The 17,330-nt window shown below is 37.2% G+C and overlaps 4 protein-coding genes across 4 annotated transcripts in view; 2 read left to right on the top strand and 2 right to left on the bottom strand.

Annotated features, from left to right (window-relative positions):
• The window catches only part of LOC139103766 (eukaryotic translation initiation factor 4E type 3), a 57,442-nt gene extending 54,279 nt beyond the window's left edge, over positions 1-3,163 (bottom strand). Inside the window, exons 1-4 of the mRNA XM_070658763.1 lie at positions 3,035-3,163; positions 2,817-2,855; positions 2,213-2,554; positions 1,944-1,990 (exon numbers count right to left, since the gene is read on the bottom strand). Coding sequence (XP_070514864.1) covers positions 1,944-1,990; positions 2,213-2,245 — 80 coding nt within the window. The 5' untranslated portion in view covers positions 2,246-2,554; positions 2,817-2,855; positions 3,035-3,163. The remainder of the gene's footprint in view (positions 1-1,943; positions 1,991-2,212; positions 2,555-2,816; positions 2,856-3,034) is intronic.
• Positions 7-1,953, top strand: LOC139103757 (putative DENN domain-containing protein 10 B). The gene is made up of 5 exons (XM_070658747.1): positions 7-340; positions 420-616; positions 717-1,148; positions 1,225-1,342; positions 1,451-1,953. The coding sequence occupies exons 1-5, from the start codon at positions 301-303 to the stop codon at positions 1,720-1,722; spliced, it is 1,059 nt and encodes a 352-aa protein (XP_070514848.1). The 5' UTR covers positions 7-300; the 3' UTR covers positions 1,723-1,953.
• Positions 3,164-4,136: 973 nt separating the features above from the next.
• Eif3a (eukaryotic translation initiation factor 3 subunit A) lies at positions 4,137-10,054 on the top strand. Its single transcript, XM_070658713.1, has 5 exons — positions 4,137-4,335; positions 5,375-8,140; positions 8,275-8,591; positions 8,670-8,845; positions 9,095-10,054. The coding sequence occupies exons 1-5, from the start codon at positions 4,287-4,289 to the stop codon at positions 9,189-9,191; spliced, it is 3,405 nt and encodes a 1,134-aa protein (XP_070514814.1). The 5' UTR covers positions 4,137-4,286; the 3' UTR covers positions 9,192-10,054.
• LOC139103763 (uncharacterized) lies at positions 9,564-17,250 on the bottom strand. Its single transcript, XM_070658758.1, has 5 exons — positions 16,739-17,250; positions 14,897-15,163; positions 11,608-11,796; positions 11,235-11,370; positions 9,564-11,084 (listed from the first exon to the last, which is right to left on the bottom strand). Exons 2-5 carry the CDS (start codon positions 15,117-15,119, stop codon positions 10,946-10,948), a joined length of 687 nt encoding a protein of 228 aa, XP_070514859.1. The 5' UTR covers positions 15,120-15,163; positions 16,739-17,250; the 3' UTR covers positions 9,564-10,945.
• Between the last annotated feature and the right edge of the window lie 80 nt (positions 17,251-17,330).

The raw sequence follows: 17,330 nt of genomic DNA, 5'->3' as shown, positions 1-17,330 counted from the left end.
AGAGAGAGAGAGAGAGAGAGAGAGAGAAAGGAAAAGTGTAGAAACTCTACTAGAGTGAGAAAATTCAAACATAACCTCTATTTAGTGATTTGACAGTAGTCTGTATCTTCCAATAAAATAGCATTAAAGTTGTAATTATCAATAATGCAGGATAGTGCCTGCTATAGAAAGTGCAAGAGAAAAAATATTTTGTATATTACTAAAACGTAGGAAGTAACTAGTACTCTAATCTATTAATTCTAACAATTGTTATTGTTAATTATTTATTCGTATTAAATTACTTATTTTGGAAGACACCAAATGGCACCACTAACAGATCTCCTGTCCTGCAGTATAATAGGTACACCATTTTTATGATAGTGTTAAAATGTGATAAATGCATACTTTGCCTTGTGCTTAATCAAGAATCCAAAATATAGAAAAAGACTGTAACGGAGATGTCTTGTGGACATGGTCGTATCCAGCGGTTACGGAATCTCAAAAGATTGTAGTCACGAGGAAATGTAATTTAAAATTGGAGCATTCGTCACCTCATGTATTTGTATGCGCGAGACATGGTCACGATTGGTTTTACATATATTATAGCGAGGTATTTGATTCTGATAAACTACCAAAAGTAAGTATCCACTTATAAGCTTCTACTTCTTATTAAAAAACAAATTTTTATTTTATATATATTCAAAGTGCTACATCTTAATTCTCTAAAATTATTTCAGGTAAAACAGTTTGCCCTAGTACTCTTCGCAAAGGATTTCAATCCACAAAAATATGAAGTGCTTTCGAGAGTTCTTAGCAAGATGTATTGCAAAACGGGGAAACCTACCGAGATTTTGCAATTATATTTATCAGTGTTCACAAAAGGATCGTGTTCAACGCAGGAAAATGGAACGTTTGTCTCTGATGATTTTAATACCCATCGTTTTGCGCCTAATACCAATGTGAAGGAACTAATTAAAACATTCGAGTTGGAAACAATTTTGATATATACCGCCCTCTTATTGAAAAAGAAAATTATTGTGTATCATCACAGCTTAGAACAGCTTCTTAAGTGGATAAGAACATTTCCTGCATTAATGAAACATAGAAAAGTCACTGACAATCTATTTCCCTGGATTGACTTGGTAAATGACGAGTTAATTGAACTAAAGGTAAGTATTTTATACAAGAAGATAGCAGAAAAGAAATAAATACTTGATATGCGTAATATAATTATTACTGTTACAGAAATATTCACATTATGTGGCAGGCTGCAGTAATAGCTCGATATCCTCAAGAATAGATTTGTACGATCTACTTGTAAACATTCCTGCTAGAGAAATTACTGTAGCACCACATGCCAAAGGTAATAAGAAAAAAATCTAATTATTTTGTTCATTTCCACGTAACATTTTTACTATCATTTTATAATAAAATTACGTTTTTCTAATCGTCTATTTTTATTTAATTTCAGAAAGTCTTACAATGACGAAAACCCACAAAGAGATAGCCTTGTTCATGGTTCAGCTCTGTGAGAATCAAAGCTACACGGAGGCACAAGTTATATCTGAGATAAATGATAAAACGCAAGATCTACTGAATCAATTAACTTCGCTAGCGACAGTGCAAGCACCGGATGGTAAAAGAATGATATCTGTCGAGATATTTAAAGAGAAGAACTTAGCACCAGCTGTAGAAAGTTTTCTCATTAATTTAGCTATCGCTGAGAGTCTCTTTGTACTATGATAAATTACGAATCAAAGTTTTTCAATATGATAAAGAATGAAAATAAAATATAAGATGTATTTATTTCCTATTATTTTATTATTTCTTATTTTAAAAAAGGGATGTAGAAGTTTAATTGTTGCTGATTTTAATATTATTTAATATATATTTATATTATTTTTTAACGCGTACCGTTTAATTTTTTATAACATTGACGTTGTGAAAAAAATATATTGACTCACCGTTTCGATGCGCAGCGACAGAGTTCAGCTATGCAGTTACGATGACACTGTAACATACAAATAGAAAATTTAAATTAAAGAGGGCTGCTCAAAAAAATGTCCATTATTATAAAATAAAACAACGCGTTGCTAATTTGCTTTTCAATTAGATCTTTAATAATGAATCATTTATTTTCTGAATGAGGTCTGATTTTTCTAAAACTTAAGGTTTTTTTCTCTTATTAAAAATTTCTTTATTATAGTTTTATGCTATGAGAAATAATGCTTACCGAGGTGTTGCTCTGTCGAAGCCTGATGCCCATCTCGAGCCTCCTCCTCCTCCTCTCCGTCTGGGTTGTAGCTTCCTTCCGCGTATAGGACACTTGCGAAAATCGCGACCGTGAATTTATAATCGCGAAAGTTAATTACACTCTCTTTCGTGCGCTGGTGTACGGCACTCGCGTTTACAAAAATCGAGTGATAAAATTTTATCGTCCGTCAACTTATTCGGCATTTCTTGAACGACCAACGAACTGCAGTTCGTTTAATAATTAATATCGGCGGCGAGAAATTCTCCTTCAGATTTTATCTGAGCAGAACGAACGTTTTGCTTAGACAACATCTTCGGAGCCCTGTAAATAGAATTATACACAAATTATACATAAATTAATGAGTTAGTAAATGTACAACTAAAAGTAGGCAGTTGCGAAACGTTTTATGCGAGTAATGCAATTTTTCTTTTATTAATATTTTTTATAATTTTGTATTATATAAGGGGAGACGATACTATTAAATTATTTTATTTTATGTCGCAGAATAAATTTTATTTTTTGATCAGTAGAGTAGATCCCCCAAGTGTTAATATTAAAAAAAAAAAAAAGCCATGCAACTCACCGACCGATGCGCTGCAGCGGAGGTACAGCTATGACGATCCTGTAACATACAAACAAATAAAATTAAATTGTAGACATATTGAAAAAAGGTTCCTCTATAATACAAAAAATTATACGCGTCTCTAATTTTTTTTAAATAAAATAATTAAAAATAAAGTAATTTATTACGAAAACGACAAAGCTAATATAAATTATGTGCAAAGAAAAATTGATTCTTACCTCAGGGTTGCTCCGCTGACGCAAGATGCCTGTCCGAGGCCTCTTCCTCCTCTCAGGATGTTGAATGTCGGAATGCAGATTCCTTCTTCCTCACACAACACTCGCGAAAATTGTCCAGTTTCTCCTCTAAATCTTTATCTGAAACAAAGCAAGTTTTGCTCGATTAATAACATATACTTGCGAGGTCACCATTGAGATAACAGCGATATGCTCTCGTTGAATACAGAAGATGAAAAATAGTTCTACGCACTTACCATGTCGACGACTCGGTGATGCCGGCAACTCGGCGATGTCGGCAGCTTGGCGATGACCCGAACGACCCAAACAGTCCATGGTTCACGATCCGTGATCCAGATCTGAATGTTCGTAAGACTACAGTTGCAGGGTCACCAATGAGAGTAACAACGATGTGCTCTCGATGAATACAGAAGACGAAAAATACTTCTACGCACCACTCACCATGTCGACGACTCGGCGATGTCGGCAGCTCAGCGATGTCGGCAGCTCGGAGATGACCAGAACGTCCTGAACGTTCCATGGTCCACGATCCGTGATCGAAATTCGATTGTTCGTAAGACCACACTTGCAAGATCACCACGGGAAGTAACAACGATGTGCTCTCGATGAATACAGAAAACGAGAAACACTTACAATGCACTCGCGATGTCAACTCCATGAGCTCTCGTCATTCGAATTTAACAGTCGAGAAGAGAAAAACTACGCATGTCGGTCACGTAAGCCCTCTGTGCATAAAGTGATGCACATGGACCAATCAGGCGTTGATTCTCCGTGGACTATAAGGTGATGCGCATGGACAAGTCAGACACCGAGTATCGAACTTGAGTATCGAAAGTGAGAGATCGATTCCTTACTGCTAATGTCAAACATCAATTCGTAAATATCACGGTGGTCACGATGCAGGTGTCTATCAACTAATCAGCAGATATCAAAGTATCTTGCAGCTTACCGAATAACGTACGCGATTTCTTTGCGACCGCACGATTATTTCACGAAGAAAACGGCCGTCGTCCTATATCGAACGTCGCAGAGCACGTATTGACTAGCATATTACGGGAAGCCATCTTTCCTCGGTGGCCGCCTCTCCTATCCGGTACACGCGGTCAACGAGAGGTGTCGAGGCTGCCGAGCGCACGTTGCTGCACACGCGACGTTTTACGGACGTCTGTTGGTCGTCGCCGAACTCCTAACAGTGTTCACGGTGGAAGTGTAACCGCGACTGCGAAGAGGAACCATGGCACGCTACGGGCAGCGGCCTGAGAACGCCCTGAAACGAGCGAACGGTAAGTCGCGAGGTTCCGCCTGACGTCCCGCACGAGAGCGTGACATGGCCATGATGGCATCGGATCTCGCGCGACGAAAGACGACAGGCTTCACGCCGCTCGCGGTCGCCCAGTCGAAGAACGTGTGACTTCATCTTCCCGTTGTTTCCTTACGCGAGGACCGATTTTAGATCTCTAACGATCGCACCTCCGTCAAGCCGCACAGTGCTCGAAAGATTGGCTTACCCTCAAGGTTGCCCGCCACTCGGATGGGGATCTGCACGCATCGGTCGCGCCCCGCGATCACGGGCATGCTACGATCCCGCTCTTTAAATTATCGCACGACGCTCCTTCTACCTTCCGCGGTACAATACGCGTCTTCATGTTACCTTACGAATAAGCACATAAGGCTTATAACGCGCGGGTTCAAGTGATAACGTTGGTCGGCAATTGTATTTAGAATTTGTTGGGAAAGAATGCTCGTTAAATAATTTTTGCCCGAGCGCCTGTGATATCGTTGAATGCAATAGAATAACCTCGTGGATATTTTAATTCTCATATGTGCAGCTTTTGTACCTTTCTAATTTTTTATATCTATATAATTGTTGCTTAGAAATTGATAAAAATATGTTAGAAAATATGGGTTTAATTTATATCTTTGTTCTAGATGTTTAAACTTTTTTTTATTAATTTAAATATCTTTTTAAGTTCATATTTAGACTATATCTTGAAATTATAATTAAATTGGAATTTAATCAGTTTAAAAAAATTGAAGAATTAATATTGAATTAAGTCAACTTGGCTTTAATTAGACAAATTCCAACCTAATCTCAATTGTATCGTTTTTTATTAATTTTTTTTTTTTTAAATCTGTAATTCTTTTTTGTATTATCATGTCTGTTGTATAAATAAAACGAGCACTTAATATGTTAAGTCTTATTATATATATCGACATTATCTTTCTTGTGTAATTAATTCTTATATATATTTAGATATAAAAGTTTATATTAAATATAGTTTACATGGTATGCTAATATTTCTCTCCCCTTTTTTCAAACAGAGTTTATAGAAGTGGGCAAACCAGCTCGAGCGTTAGATACATTACAAGAAGTCTTCCGGAATAAAAAATGGACGTACAACTGGTCGGAATCGGTTTTAGAACCGATAATGTTCAAATATTTGGACCTTTGTGTGGAACTGAAGAAGTCACACATAGCAAAGGAGGGGTTGTTCCAGTACAGGAATATGTTTCAATCGGTCAACGTTGGAAGTTTGGAAAATGTTATACGTGGTTATTTGAAAATGGCTGAAGAAAAAACTAATGCAGCGCGTAAACAGAGTCAACAGGCAGTCATTGATATTGATGATCTCGATAATCTTGCTACGCCAGAAAGTATCTTGCTATCTGCCGTTAGCGGAGAAGATGCACAAGATAGAAGTGACCGTACTATTTTGACGCCGTGGGTGAAGTTCTTATGGGAGTCATACTGCCAGTGTTTGGAATTGCTCAGAACAAACGCGCATGTTGAAACATTATATCACGATATTGCACGTATGGCCTTTCAATTTTGTTTGGAATATAATCGCAAGACTGAATTTCGTAAGTTGTGCGAAAAATTACGGAAACACCTTGAAGAGATCTGTAAACTGCCTCCGCTTGTCTCGAATGTCTCTATGAATAAAGCAGAAACGCAGCAGCTTAACTTAGAAACTAGATTAAATCAATTGGATTCAGCAATTCAGATGGAATTGTGGCAAGAGGCGTTTAAATCTTCGGAAGATGTTCATGGCATGATGAATTTATCCAAGAAGTTACCTGTTCCTAAAACTATGGCTAATTATTATCAGAAGTTGGCGATGGTTTTCTGGAAAGCTGGTAATTATCTGTTCCACGCGGCCGCATTGTTCAAACTCTTACAACTCTCGCGTGAAATGAAAAAAAACATGTCTTCGGAAGAACAGCAACGAATGGCTAATCGTGTATTATTGGCAACGTTGTCAATACCTTTGCCATCCGCACATCCTGAATTCGATCGTTTTATAGAAACTGATAAAAGTCCTCTAGAAAAAGCACAGAAACTCGCGACTCTTTTGGGTCTCTCACAGCCACCGACGCGCGTATCTCTGTTGAAAGATATTGTGCGCTTAAATGTTGTCAGTCTCGCATCACCGCAGTTGCAAGAGTTATATTCATGGTTGGAAGTGGAATTTCATCCCTTAGAACTTTGTACCAGAGTCGATTCTGTTATTCAGACGTTACAGGCCGACGAAAACAGTCCGTTAATTCAATATGTCCCAGCTTTGCAGGATGTTACACTCGTGCGTCTTGTTCATCAGATTTCTCAAGTTTATCAAACAGTACAATTTTCGAGGCTCTTAGAGCTCGCTAAATTCACTACTGATTTTCACCTCGAACGTCTTTTGGTGGACTGCGTGCGTTATAACGACATGCAAATAAGAATAGACCATGGCAAGACATGTGTTCATTTCGGAGTCGACCTCTCAGAGGCGCAACGAGAGGATCACCCAGATGGTCCTGTATTGCAGGCGATGCCCTCTGAACAAATACGCTGCCAATTGGTGAACATGGCGACCGTGTTGCACCGTGCCATTAACGTAATTAATCCTAATAAGAAGAAACTTGAACGTGAGAAACTACGCAACGCTATGGTCGCTCACTATCACGAAACAAAAATGAAAGAACATCAAAGAATATTGGGCAGACATAAAATTATTGAAGAACGAAAAGAATACATCGAGCATATCAATACAGTCCGCGAGGAGGAAGAAATGCGCCGACAAGAGGAACTCCAGCGGCAGCAGATGTTGGCCGAGCAAAAGCGGCTGGAACAGGAGCGAGAGGAACGTGAACGAAAGCGTCAGCAGAGCGAGATTCAGCAGATAAAAGATCGTCATCTGAAGGAAAAGATGCAGCAGATCTCACAGACAAGTCACGGACAAAAAGTTCTGAAGAAATTAGACGAGGATGAAATCAAAAAGCTAGACGCTGAGCAGATTGCAGCGCGGGAAGCTGAAGAACTGCAGAAAGAGCGTAGGGAGATGCAACAGAAGCTCAAATCCCAGGAAAAGAAGGTTGACTATCTTGAGCGTGCTAAACGACTTGAAGAGATACCGCTGCTGGAGAAGGCCGTACAGGACAGAATGCAGCAAGCGAAACAGCTCTGGCGACAACAGGAAGATGAGCGAATTGCTGCAGCTATCGAAGAAAGACAAGAGGCTGTCGCGACACAAGAACGCTTAGGACGTATGAAAGAAGATCACGACATCTTCCTAGCTAAAATCTTGGCTGAACGTAGGAGCATATATTTAGAAAAATTAAAAGAATTTGAGAAACTAATGAACGAGGAACGTGCCAAGCGATTATTAAAACGCAAACAGGAACGTAAACAAGAACGTAAAATAAAATGGGAGAGAGAACGTGCGGAAGCTGCTGAACGAAGACGACTAGAAGAGTTGCGTATTAAACAGGAAGAGGAAAAGAAACGTCTCGAAGAAGAAAGGGCCAAGAGAGAAGAAGAGGAGAGAGTCAGACGGGCCGAAGAGGAAGCCAAAGAAGCTGAACGTTTGGCCAAACTTAAGAAACAAGCCGAGATTATTAGAGCCAAGGAAGCAGAAATTGAACGTAAATTGGAAGAAGAACGACAGAGAGATAAAGAATTGGCTTCGACATGGCGTCGTGCGGATAGAGAATTTGATCGTGATCGCGATCGCGAACGTGATCGCGACCGTGACCGTGATCGTGAGCGTGACCGTGACCGTGACCGCGATCGTGATCGTGATCGCGATCGCGATGGTCCAAAACCTTGTGAGTACAATTTATTTCCATATCTTTTCACTAAATGTTTTCACATATATATATATATATATATATATATATATATATATATATATATATTGATAAAATTTATACTGTTTTGTATTATTTTCTGTTATCATTAGCGTTGGAGTCATGGCGACGTAATACTGACAAAGACTCCGATGGAGTCAAAAATGATGCAGATCGCTGGAGAAAGCGTGACGATAAAATTGAAGATTCTTCGTGGAAAAGAAGAGAACAACCAGAACGTCGCGGCGATGCTGATAAATGGAGAAGAAACGATGAATCTGACCGATGGAAGAAAGATACAGAGAAATGGAGGAAAGATGATAATTTCGATAAAGATGATCTAAAAGATCGAGATAGGCTAGACAATCGTGGTTTCGATAAAAGAGATGATCGCGATCGTGATCGTGACCGTGGAGTGGATGGACGTGGAGTGAGTATACGTCCTTTCAGTACAATATACGTTGCATACACTGTAAAATGTTTTACATATAATTTGTTATGATTACAGGTACGCGAAATTCCACGTGAAGCAATACGCGAGGATAGAGATCGAGATCGTGGTAGAATGTCTGATCGCCGTGTTAGTTATCGCGACCGTCGTGATGAACCAACACGAAATATCAGCCAGGACTGGCGGAAACGCGATCCGCCTCAAGATTCTCCGAGAGAACCACTCAAACGCGAGTGAGTATATTTGGAGAAATTAGTATAAAAAATTGTATTTTAAATTAAACCTAAAAAATTGTATTAACAATTGTATTACTACTTATTAATATTACTGTATTATTTTACAATAAAATAAAGGACAATTTGTATAAATTTTCTTGTATAGATTTCGTCATACACGTTGTGTTACATAAGTTTCAACCGAGTTTCATAAACATCAACCCCCTTGATTTTAAATCTCAAATTTCGATATTTTATATATTTCAGACCAGATGATCATAAAGATGATGACAGACTTCCGCCTAAATCTGACGAAAGAAGACCATTAGAGGATGATGGCTGGTCGAAAGTCAGTCGGCGCTAACATTAAAGCCTGAGTTAATAAAATATAACTTTATATAATAACATATATAATCTAGAGAGCGATATAATATATATAAATATATATAAATAAATATATATATATATATACATTTAAATAGACTTTTTATCTAATACGGAAGTCTGTCCATTTTTATTGTTTTTTTGCGTGGCTTTATTCTTCTAGACGAAAAAATGAGAGGGAGATAGTTTTAATAAATAGATACATAGAAAGAATTGGACAAAAAAAAATATGATAATTTGATTAGATCCAATCTAGATTCAAGCTATTTGAATATATAAATATCTTAAGCGTATAACAGTTTGCTATTTCTAGTTCACAGTTAATAATCACCCTATTATCATAATTTAAATATTTTGTTTCAAAGGTTAGAAAAGACAGTGATATCAATGATTTTTTGTACACTATCATTTAATTTTTTTATTCTATCTTCTTTTAAAAGTGTATGATTTCTCAATGTATATTTTTTTCTGACCATACATTTATAGGGAACGATACTGTGTAATATATGTGAAATATAGTATACGGATAAAAATCGACTTAATGAAAACAAAAGGATGTCCGAAGGTTGTAGCACGTTCTATAACGTATTTACTATTTTATTATTACGCCCGCGATACTATTGTAATAAATATACTACTCCTATAAAGTAAAGTTTTTATTATAGATATAATAGTCTCAAGAAATAACTGTATAGGAAGAATGACTGTCTCGAAGAAAAAGCATGCCACGCTTATTAATATTCTCTTAAACTAATTGAAATATAGGTAGTAATATATATATATATTATTCTCTCTCAAGAGCCCAGTCTAGTCAAAACAATCGCTTTTGTAAAAAAAAGAAAATGTTATATAAAAGATATAAGAATGGATTTTAACTACTACGAAATATGTCAAGAGATAACTCGATATAAATAATAGAACGAAATACCATTTGAACTCGTAGTGTATAATTTACATACACATCTGTATACGAATGTTTATACCAACGATAAAAATTTGTTAATTAAAGTCTGAAATAATAATTGTCTAGATTGCGGCCTTATTAATAAAAAGAATTATGTATAGAATAAGCTATAATAAAGCATTTTTTTCATCCTCATTCTCGTTTTTTTTTTTTATTTTTTTTTTAATGTAGTAATGTTAAATGCAACTTTTATAATCGACAGTTGTTACACGTAAAATATTTTATTTTTCATAAATTTATTGATTATTATTACTTTGAAATCACAAGTATTACGAACTGATGTAATATGTATAAAATAGGATAATGTATATATTATATGCCACTCGTAGATGACACATATCGTTAGATCCAACTTTTAATTTGCCAGATACGACAAATACTTCATACGTTTAGCGTATTTCATTTAAAATATACTGGCTACATTTATATTTTTATTTGATATGAAATTGCACAATATTTGTTATTAAATAAAACTATTAGGCAAGTAATTATAAACGCCCGGCAGATAGGAACTGTGCGAGGCACAAATGTATGGATGAAAATATTATTGCCATTTGGTGTCAATTAATTTTTTCGTTCAATCTTGATGTATATAGATACTATCAATTTAATTTTATACAACGTAATCCTGATAAAAACTGATACACTTTAACAATACGGAGCGCTGGATGATAATGTGATGATAAAATTAAAGATTCTTCATGAAAGAAAAAAATATAACGTTGACTGAATTGTCTTGTGTCAACTTTTTACACTACTAAAACGTGTGTTCAGTATAACATTATCGCTGCGGCTGTTTTTTCTTCAAGTGCAGGTATTGGTTCTAGACGTTCGTCTTTTTCTCTACCTGCTCCCCAGCAGACTAATGCTATACTAATAAGATGTACAACACCGGCGCTAACTACGAGCCTAAAAAAAAAGTATTAAATATTAACAATAAATTATTTGCTCCACATTTCATAATGTTGTATATAATTCAATCATTAATTCAAGAATAATATGAATCAGAAACGTGCTATATAAAGGATGAATTTTATGTATAAAGAGAATGTATTTTACCAAAACGAATAACCAAGCTCAGCAGAACCTTCGCTGGTCCACATATTATCAATGTCCTCCTTTGGAAGCACATTGATGTACAGTCTTGTGTAATATTGCGTTAACCAAGTGCAAGTGCTTGCTAAGCACATCAACACTACAAATAAGTCATGAATAAGACTACATACTACACGTAATTTATAAATTTAAAAATTATTATTTAGAATTATTAAATTTCACATTTTTATTTTATTTTATGAGTTTTAATTATTTTTGGAACTTTATTAATTTATTAAAATCAATACTATGGATTTAATAATTATTTGATACCATAAATATAAATCTATAATAAAGCATTAATATAAAAAGTATATAATATTCAAGAAATACTTACACGTTAACATATTTATGAAATATACTCCAGGTATAGATAAAATCTTCGATCTTGGCGAAGTAGCTGTATTTAAAACTGCTAAAAGAGCAGCGACCGCAGCTGCTACTAGGGCAGCTGAAGTTGTTGTTAATGTACCGATCCAGAGAGCCCAAGACATAACTGTTGGATCCTGCCGGATCATTTGAGGAACTGAAACATTTAACAATCAATTAGTAAATATTTCGAATAATTAATGTTTTTATATGCAAAATGTAAATATTATATAATGAGCCAATAAATGCCTTGGAAAAATGACAAAAAAATATTTTTTTTTAATACGACAGTTATACATTTTTGTAATTTTTATATATTTTTTATATTATTATGTCGTATTTGAGCAATTTTTGTATTATACGCCATCGATAGTGGCATAGCTGTTGACATAAATTTAAATTGCTTCTCGAAATGTAATAGGAACGAGGACTTCGATTATGCAAGCGCCGCATAATATTCGAAAATTGAAACCGAGCCAATTCGCGAGCGATTAACTTTACATATGAAAATATCTTCAGTATATCTTTAGTAACGTCATACTTGAAAATATCTACAATGCACCGCTACTTCTGACGTCTTTCACTGATGCGGATGTATTGCATGCTGTGGAAACTAAAAGCTGCCGCTATCGCATTTTATATTCGGGCGTGATGTACGCTCGAGAGTGAAAGAACGAATATAAGTAGGAATATTTCGCGCATTACGGTTCTAGGATACGACGAAGTTTCCGTGAGACATTTCAACTTACGACAGCGTGAATAACGGATCATTGCATTCGCCGGAGGCGCCCGCCAAGTTCCACGCGTATCGCCAGCTCGAAAATGTATCTACCATTAAAGTACTCGAGTACTCAAAAACGTATCTACCGACAGTCGCGATATTCCTATCGTTTCAATCCGATATAGTGCATTTCTTATTTTTATGTCTCAATGTCGTCCTCGTGATCATAATAAAAAAAAAATCCAACACACAAGACAACGTACGTACTTATCAGAAATCTATCAAATTTCAATTTCTTAAAGCTTCGATCTTTCTCAAATATGTTCTCGGATTCGAGATTCTGTCTAACTAGCTTCTCTATAAATGTACAAATAATTTAATTTGTTTAGATGTTGAAAATGATCGACGATATCGGCGTATAATGCATTCATACTGAAAATGCTGTTGGAAAATGCGCACAGTAAACGTTGTGGCATAATGTAAGCTGTGAATGCCACGATCAGGTGGATCGACCGCTCCTTCTTCCCATCTCCTTCTTCCTTTCTCCACCTTCTAGCCGACATAAAATTGATCGCGTACTAGAATCCGATACTTTTGCCACGGTCAGCATCAGTAAGCGCGTGATGATACAACCGGCGCGCGGACACGTGAAAGTAGACCACGAGGCTTGGCCGTTGATTTTTGCATGCTAAAACTAGTTTCCGCGTCTATTGTTACCCGCATGTGTCTCGTAACTTGATGGTTTTTTGTTACATATATGATAACATGCAAGCATGCACATGCCTGCGGTTTTGTACCGAGAGAAATTCGACATGCATGTACGCTCGCTTCTAGATATACGCTACGTTCTAATTATACGCTCGAATTTCGTGTTAAAATATCGCTCGTCATCTTACTCCTTAACAAATAAAATTAACAGTCTGAAACAGTTTCGTCGCACATACTCGCATTTTTTTTTTTAATTAGCTTATCGACCAAGTTTGATCAAATTATTAGATTTAATACGAGAGGCATTAAAGCCATTCCGACTATTATATTTGACTAAGATTTTAATTCAAAATTAGAATTAAAAAAATAATAGACTTCTTTTGGCATTTTCGTTGGAAAGTTAAAGTTTGAATTAGTCAAAAATGTTGCGATTAAAAGAATATCCGGTGGGATACGTAACAGCGTAATACACGTTTACGTAGGTATCCCTTTGGACCTATTACCCGCCTGAATGAAAGAGAAATGTTTCTCACAGCGCGTGCCAGCGATTCTGTTGTTCTTCTCCGGAAGTACGGCGTAATAGCTACGTAAAAGTCGCTTGCTCATCGGCACGATTATTATGCATTGTGTACAAGAAATTTATCTTTTTCGCGCGTGGCACAATGTACCGCCGCCTCACAAAAGTGCATTTAGCGAATATGGAAATAGAAACAGATCAGATTTCTCAACATTGAGAAAGTGTTAAAAGTTTAATGAACCGAAAAACCGGAAATTAATAATTTCAATTCAATAATAAATTAAAAAAAACTACAATAATCAGAAACAAATTTCATTACGAAAGAAATTAATTATCTAGCTCTTGATAACATTCCAATAAAAATACATTTGGATGTTACGGCTATATTAAAAATAACTAGATGCGCCAAAATATATATTATTAACTCCGCGTTGATAAAACTTGCAATTATTAATTTCCGTTAAAATCTTCCATCAGCCTCGTAAATTTTGCATTTTTTGGAAGTTACTGCGAGTGCGAGTATCTCATACAAAGGACGTGGCGATGCGTCCATTGGCGATGTGATCGTTTCGATCGGCGCGCGAAATCAATGGAATGAATTTAACGATTACCAAATCAGTGATTTATCGCGCACGCATGCACACTGTACGTCGACATCAACTACAAGCATCGTCGGACGCTGAATAGAACTCTAATGCACTCGGTTATCAGTCTCAGATTTATTGTCCTGCCTCATACCAGCATGTTCCATCATCCTTTCTCTCGCGGATATCTCCGTGCGATCATAATTCGTCGCGCGAGTCATTCGAAGCGCAGGTCGAAAAGTATGCAGCACGATAGCACAATGCCCGATTCTCGTTACGATTTATGAAGTTATTACGAGATAAGTCCAACGAGTTAATTCTGAAAAGAAACAGTGTTAAAGAAAATTCATAAAACTTTTACAACATTTTCATACACGTATATTCGCCCATATAAATTTCTTTTTAATAAGTTGTCTTTAAGATCTAATTTTTATTTGAACGGCATATTTCAGCTTATTGCTTGCGTAATCCTTCGATACTCGTACACTTAAGAGAGCGAGTTGCGAAGTACATTATCGCAACAAATTCATACCTTAAATTGTTTCAAATCTTAGCCAGCGGCGCTCTGCATATCAATTGTCTGATTAGAACGCGCGCGATTAATGTTCAGAGTGCTGCATGCCGTTCAAGGTTGCGATATATCCCGTCATACCAAGAGAAAGATCAAACGATTACGTGCAAGGCGCAATCAGCATTGCACAAAGAGAAAGGCGGAAAACCAGCATACCGGACACGTGATACGTCCTCCATCCGTAAGCGACGTTTAATTCCTTTTTGCCCTGTAACAGGCCGAAATGAACTCTGCCAGCGCTTTCCTGAGGATTCGGCGTTCGCCACGGTCGTGCCTCCACCCAGTGCTGGGTTACAAGAGCGGCGCAAACCAGCCCACCACCCAGTAGAGACAGGAAGAAGGTCGCGAAGATCGTGCCCCTTCGGAACATCGACGTCATCCTTGGGTCACGGGATGATCCAGTTTTCGGAAAGCTCGTGAGAACTGCGAAAAAATGACATTAATGTATTTTAATCAAGACAATCAATATCTATTTTTTCTGAATATTCTTTTTTAACAATTTTTAGCGTTTTCTGTGCGAATATTTTATTACTGGAAATATGTAAGTTTCTAAATCAGTAAATACCGAGTGAACACAGACGTAATGTAAATGGTGCGTGATGATTTGAAATAAATATTCGTAACATTGAATTAAAACGAAATGTAGAACTTCCTTATTTATTGAAAACCGCTAAGACTTAAAGGACCTTTTCGTTTCCAGTTTCCTCATGCCTTTCAATTACATCTCTCACTGTTTTAATGCTTCCTTTGACGCTTTTCGCGTTAAGAATATTTTTGCACTTTGTCAAGCATGTCGAAATTATTATGATTATCCGATAGATATTCATAAAAGTGTTTGTCTAAAAAAATCCAAGGAAATACGCATCTTTCCTCCCTTCGTTCGTGCGGAAGTAAAGAATCCTCTATCCCGCATGTAGCGCGGAAAGTAAACGTCTCTGCGATCTCTGCATGGAGCAGAGTCTCGCCTCGCTGCATCTTATTAACATCATCCGCGCGTTACACCGCGTACATGAGAACCTACCGATGGAAGCCGCTACCGTCAGAATAACAGTACAAATTTTTAACGTCGGAATACACTTCGATTTTACACGCGCAAACGAAACGACGTGTCTGTGTTCTACTTGAGAGAAGGCTTTGCGATTCGCGATGCAGTAATTTGAAAAAAAAAACAGAAAATCGGTTAACGTAAAATAACGAAGAATAACTAAAAACACGCGTACTGAAATAAAGATGAAATGATAATAGACTCCTTTTTACTTCGTTAACATTCGCCGTGTCGACTTATCTAGAAAAATTCGCATAAATGAAAAATTAATTATACATGAATTAATTATACATTTCACAGTTTTTCTAGTCTACAGATTCTTTCCTTAATATTTCTAATATTTTGTTATCACTAGATAAGTCTTGAAAAAAAAAAAAAAAAAAAAGAAAAGAACTGTATTAATTTTTGCAAAATTCATGTTTTTATAAAACAGATTTTTGTTGCACTTTTCAGCTTTCGCGTCTATGCATCGGCGAAGCACATTTCTTTTCTCTCTAGGACAGTGTTTTCTCCATTCGTTTAACTGACTGAAGATTCGTGCGACACGATCGTGTTTCCGCGCAAAAGAGAGAGATGCTCTTCGCACGAACATCGGTGATCTACTTGACGACAGTCACTATTTAAATTATGCCACGCAGAATCTATGCCACTTTCGCAGCAATTATCCGCTAGAAGAATCTGGCAGTAGAATTCGTAGATGTGAAAGCGTCTTGAAAACGAAGCACTCAAAGCTTCGACATTTTGTATCGCTTATAGAGCGCAAATTACAACTTTCGTCACTTGGCCATGATTACTTCGAGCAAACAATTCATGTTGTGAGAAGCCTTAAAAAGATTAAAATTCAAGTTTAAAAACTGCGTAAATTATTTCTTAGAAACGCAACTGATTGTGTTTCAAGTCGAGTTAAAAGTTCTTTAATTTCACTTTCAATGAATTAAAAGGTGTGTAATTACCTTGACCCTGACTCTCTGCGAAGTGCACTTGATTCAAACTCCGCGAGAACTCGCCTTGCTTGACCTTCTGCGAGAAGTCGGCGTTTCCGAGACGCTTGGAGAATTTGACGCGGCAATTGTTGCCGCGCGGCTTTCCCGCCCTTAGAAGCGACGACGCGGCGGGTTTCGGCCTCTTGGCGAAGGTGTAGGGGATCGTGTAAGGCTGCGCCACATAAAAATAAATTGGCCGATAATCCTCGTGGGGTTGCGGCTGCTGCACGTTGAACCCGCCACCGTTGATGTTCGTGTAACAACCGGTGCTGGTGTACACGCTCGGTGCGCCGTTGCTGCACGCGTACGAGTTCGCGTAATGCACCCCGTAGTGGTTCGCCGTTTTTCGTGAATTACCTTCCACGGTTCTCGAGAAAGAAAGAAACGGACCCCGCCAATCCCACGTCCGATCGTTAAACCTCTCCGGAATTTTTCTCAGGAGCTTGAGAATCTTTGTCAGAGATCCGATGATGCGCTTTCTCGTTGGCTCTTCGACGGTCTCTCTATGGTGCGAAATATCTTTATCCAAAATCACTCTCGGCAGCAGTCGTTTGGTCCGCGG

This window comes from Cardiocondyla obscurior, linkage group LG06 (genome assembly GCF_019399895.1).
Source record: "Cardiocondyla obscurior isolate alpha-2009 linkage group LG06, Cobs3.1, whole genome shotgun sequence".
Taxonomy (NCBI): domain Eukaryota; kingdom Metazoa; phylum Arthropoda; class Insecta; order Hymenoptera; family Formicidae; genus Cardiocondyla; species Cardiocondyla obscurior.
The sequence above is the reverse complement of the archived record's forward strand: the minus strand, read 5'-3'. Positions and strand labels throughout refer to the sequence as shown.